Raw genomic sequence first — 3,901 nt, forward strand, 5'->3', positions numbered from 1 at the left:
ACTTATTTTTCAATAACAATATTTTAACTATATTTTTTCTTTTTTCTTAGTAATTTATAAATTACACATTAAAACTCGTGGCATTTACTATAAAAACAGTATTTTTTTGGACGGAGATAGGTATATTTTTTTTGAAGAAATGTGAAAACTTCATGCACCTAACATCCCACATTTTGACCTCAATCTTGAATTAACACTTCCTCCATTCACAAAAATAGTTACATCTGTGGATGACACAGATTTTAATAAGATATTGGTAAAGTGAAAAAGAGGAGAAAAAAATGTGGATAAAGTAAAAGAGAGGGAGAAAAAATAGGTAAAGTATGAGAGAGATGTAAAAAAGTGGATAAATTATAAACTTTTCATTTTTAAAAATATGAATATTTTTTGTGAACATTTCAAAATGGCAAAATGGAAGAGAATACTAGTTTTTTTCCCTTTCTCTAAATATTGATTTTGTCTATTTTTATGTTGAGTAACTTTTTCTTCCGTGGGTCTAAACTCTCGATAGTGAAAGCATTTCAATTATTCAATCTACGAACTATTTATATATTTACGGTAAGGGGAGTGTTATATTGCTAACTCAATACTTAATTGTTAACTACAATTAAATAATAGTAGTCCTTAGATATTCAAATCAAGGGCCTAGATCATCAGCCCCGTAATATCAATACGATCAATAAAAACGTCAATAAGGGTATTAAGGTCAATTTACAACAAATTAGTTGTAACTAACTTTTGAAAAATATCACATAACTTTAAAACGCATATAACTTTCTTGATTTAAATTATTTTTTCGCACAACATATATCAAATTAAAGATAATTTCATAAGTATTCTAACGAGATCTCACTTGCATACATTCCGATATCAAAATTTCAAAAAAAATTCAAAAATTTTCAATTTTTTCGTACAGCAACAAATGTCAACATAGTATATAAAATATGTCAATATAATACATGTCAATCTTAAAGCAATGTGTTGACATAAGCAATGCGTTGACATTCTCAAAGCAATGTGTTTATATTTTCAAAACATTATATTGACATTTCATCAAAAACACTAATTTAGTAGTTTTTTTTATCTTTTTCGATTTAATTAATAAAAACAAAAAATACACATGACAAATTTTAGACAACTAGATTTCTAAAAAATCATATGTTCTTAAATTAGTTGTAGTTAGTAACTAGAGAGTTAGTTAGCAATTGATCACTCCCCTTAGACCTAATATATATTGATTTGAGCCCAGACGCAAAACTCATTCTTAAGCGCGAACGTACACTATATTTTGATTTGACACTCAGTTTCACATAAAGCGCAATTTCAGATCCTTCAACTCCCATGCATAACTTCTAAATATAATTAAAGTTTAGACAATCAAGAAAACTTAGTATATCCACAACAACTTTTGATGAGTGTTTTAAAAACTCCTAAAATGTGGGATGCTATTATAATATATAAGAATTAAGAAAGAAGGAATAATATAATTCCATTTTATTTTTTTAATCAGCAAAAAATCATTTTGGTGTCATTTCTATACAAATTGCAGAAAAATCATAAAATTTGGTTAATTCTAACTATTTCCACTACATTATAAGCTATTCGAAAAAAAAATTAATTAAATTTGAATTTATTCTCAATCATCCCAGGACGAAAATTGTAGAATATGATAGGTAAACCAAAAAATCATACGCAAATGCTAGTGAAATTTTCGGCTATTTATCCTTTTCTATCAACGAAAATATCTGATAATGTATATATTGAAAAGTGCGATTAAAGTTACTAATAACGAACTCAAACAATTTTACACATGTTATTCGCTCAAGACTGAAATTCATGACACATAACATCGCTAATTAAAATACACGAACAAACATAAAATAGAGCTTATCGGCTGTGAACATACAATACCAAACCAATTTATTATCATTGCTTAAATGGGATGACCCTGAGTGGAACAGCCCTCCGCACCGCAAACCCAAACAACACACCCTGCCGCTCGGCATCACTCGCGTCCGGCCGCTCCAGTTTCCACTCGAAGTTGTGAACCAGCGTGGCCGTCACCGTGTGCAGGATCCGGTTTGCCAACGGCATCCCCGGACACACCCTTCTCCCCGACCCGAACGGAATCAGCTCGTAATCCTGCCCTTTGAAGTCAATTTTTTGATCCAAGAACCGCTCCGGCTCAAACTTATTAGGATTCTTCCAGATGGACTCGTCTCGGCCCATGGCCCACGCGTTGATCAGCACCTGAGTCCCCTTCGGGATGAGGTATCCGTTCACCACTTGGTCGCTCTCTGCCTTCCGGGGGAGAAGCAGAGGCCCCGGTGGGTGGAGGCGCATCGACTCCTTCACCACTGCTTGCAGATATGGGAGATTCGGCATCTGCCTTTCGTCCACCACCTTTTGGTCGCCCATCACGCTCTTGAGCTCTGCCTTCACCTTCGCCATCTTGTCAGGGTGCGACATTAGCTCCTCCATTATCCACTCTAGCTCGGTCGTGCTCGTTTCTGATCCTCCAACGAACAAGTCCTGCTCAAGAAAATAAAAAAAAAAAAACAAATCAAAATTGACAACAGAAAACAGAACTGTCAGAAAAATAGTCTTATTTTGCCATTTTTGTCAGTCTATCATTAAAACTCGTACCAGCATGAGATGGGTGAGGTGGTCAGTCTTCAGCTTGTAATCGTTGGCCGCAAGAATATCCACGATCGTCTCGAGGAAGTCATCCTTCTTGGGAGCATTCGGGTTGGTCTTCCTGGATTGGATTCTCTCATTGAGATAGCCCTCGATCAAAGCGAGCAATCTACCAAAGTAGACATCCGCCCTGCGCTTGACCCCCTGTGGGTCAAAGGGGCGGAGGATGGGGAAGAAGTCGGCGAAGTTAGGCACACCAACGATGCTCGCAACGCCCTCGATGATCTCCTTGAACTCCATGGTAACCTTGGAGTCAAACTCAGTCGCCTGCAACGAGAACAGAGTGGCCGACATGAGGTTGAGCGTGGTGATAAAAGAGGCCTCGCGAATATCAATGGCGCGGCCTTCATCAGAGCATTTCTGGGCGTGGTCGAGCAGCTGCTGCAGCTTGAGCTTGCGGAGGTCCTGGCTGTCTTCCATGCTCTGATGAGAGAACATCTGCTCCTTGCATATCTTGCGCATGTCGCGCCACTCGCCCCCCACGGGGAGGAACCCCATGGAGATCTTGTCGTGGCCGCACGCCTCCACGGCCTGGGCGATGGTGCGGCCGGAGAACACCTGGCCGTGCTTGTGCATGATCTCCTTGGCCATCTCCGGGGAGGAGACGATCACGGTGTACAGGCTGCCGAGGTTGACCGACATCAGAGGGCCGTATTTCTTTGATAGTTTTGCGAATGTTTCGTGAGGCTGAGTGCCGAGCTGGAGCATGTTTCCGACGATCGGGTAGGGGAAGGGGCCCGGCGGGAGATTTTTCCGGCGCCGGGAGGAGATGAACCATGTGGCGGCGGTGATGAGGAATAGCGCAGCGAGGAAAGGGAAGGAGTCCATTTTTTTTTCCTTTGAACTGCGCTGTGGTGGCTGAGATTGGGATGTCTGAAGTTAAGCGGGAATGTGCCTTGTTTTTATAGCTGTGATGGGTCCCCACTTATGGCCTAAAAATTTGACTGCAGCTTTTTTTCTAAAAAAGAATTCTTTTGTTGAATTGAACTTTGTATTATTGAGGATCATATATTCGTAGGATTGTAGTCAATGTTTTAAAAACCGGATCGGTAAGCGAATCGGTGAAGCTATTGGTTCATGTTTCAACCGGTCGGACCGGTTTAATCACTGGTTGAACCGTTGTACTGTTACAAATATGTATAATTCAATTTATAATGTAAAATATATTGTCCAATATAATAAATAATAAAATATGATCAATAAT

At 39.1% G+C, this 3,901-nt stretch overlaps 1 protein-coding gene across 1 annotated transcript; it reads right to left on the reverse strand.

Annotated features, from left to right (window-relative positions):
• Nucleotides 1-1,794: 1,794 nt before the first annotated feature.
• LOC121785163 (ferruginol synthase 1) lies at nt 1,795-3,558 on the reverse strand. Its single transcript, XM_042183539.1, has 2 exons — nt 2,647-3,558; nt 1,795-2,532 (listed from the first exon to the last, which is right to left on the reverse strand). Exons 1-2 carry the CDS (start codon nt 3,523-3,525, stop codon nt 1,927-1,929), a joined length of 1,485 nt encoding a protein of 494 aa, XP_042039473.1. The 5' UTR covers nt 3,526-3,558; the 3' UTR covers nt 1,795-1,926.
• Nucleotides 3,559-3,901: the final 343 nt, after the last annotated feature.

Source organism: Salvia splendens, chromosome 21 (assembly GCF_004379255.2).
Source record: "Salvia splendens isolate huo1 chromosome 21, SspV2, whole genome shotgun sequence".
NCBI lineage: Eukaryota > Viridiplantae > Streptophyta > Magnoliopsida > Lamiales > Lamiaceae > Salvia > Salvia splendens.

What these genes read in the sequence shown, in the direction of transcription:
- LOC121785163 (XM_042183539.1), bottom strand. Translation starts at nt 3,525, where the DNA reads ATGGACTCCTTCCCTTTCCTCGCTGCGCTATTCCTCATCACCGCCGCC. An exon ending in ACCTCACCCATCTCATGCTG is followed by an intron (nt 2,533 to 2,646) that starts GTACGAGTTTTA and finishes TTTCTTGAGCAG; the next exon opens with GACTTGTTCGTTGGAGGATC.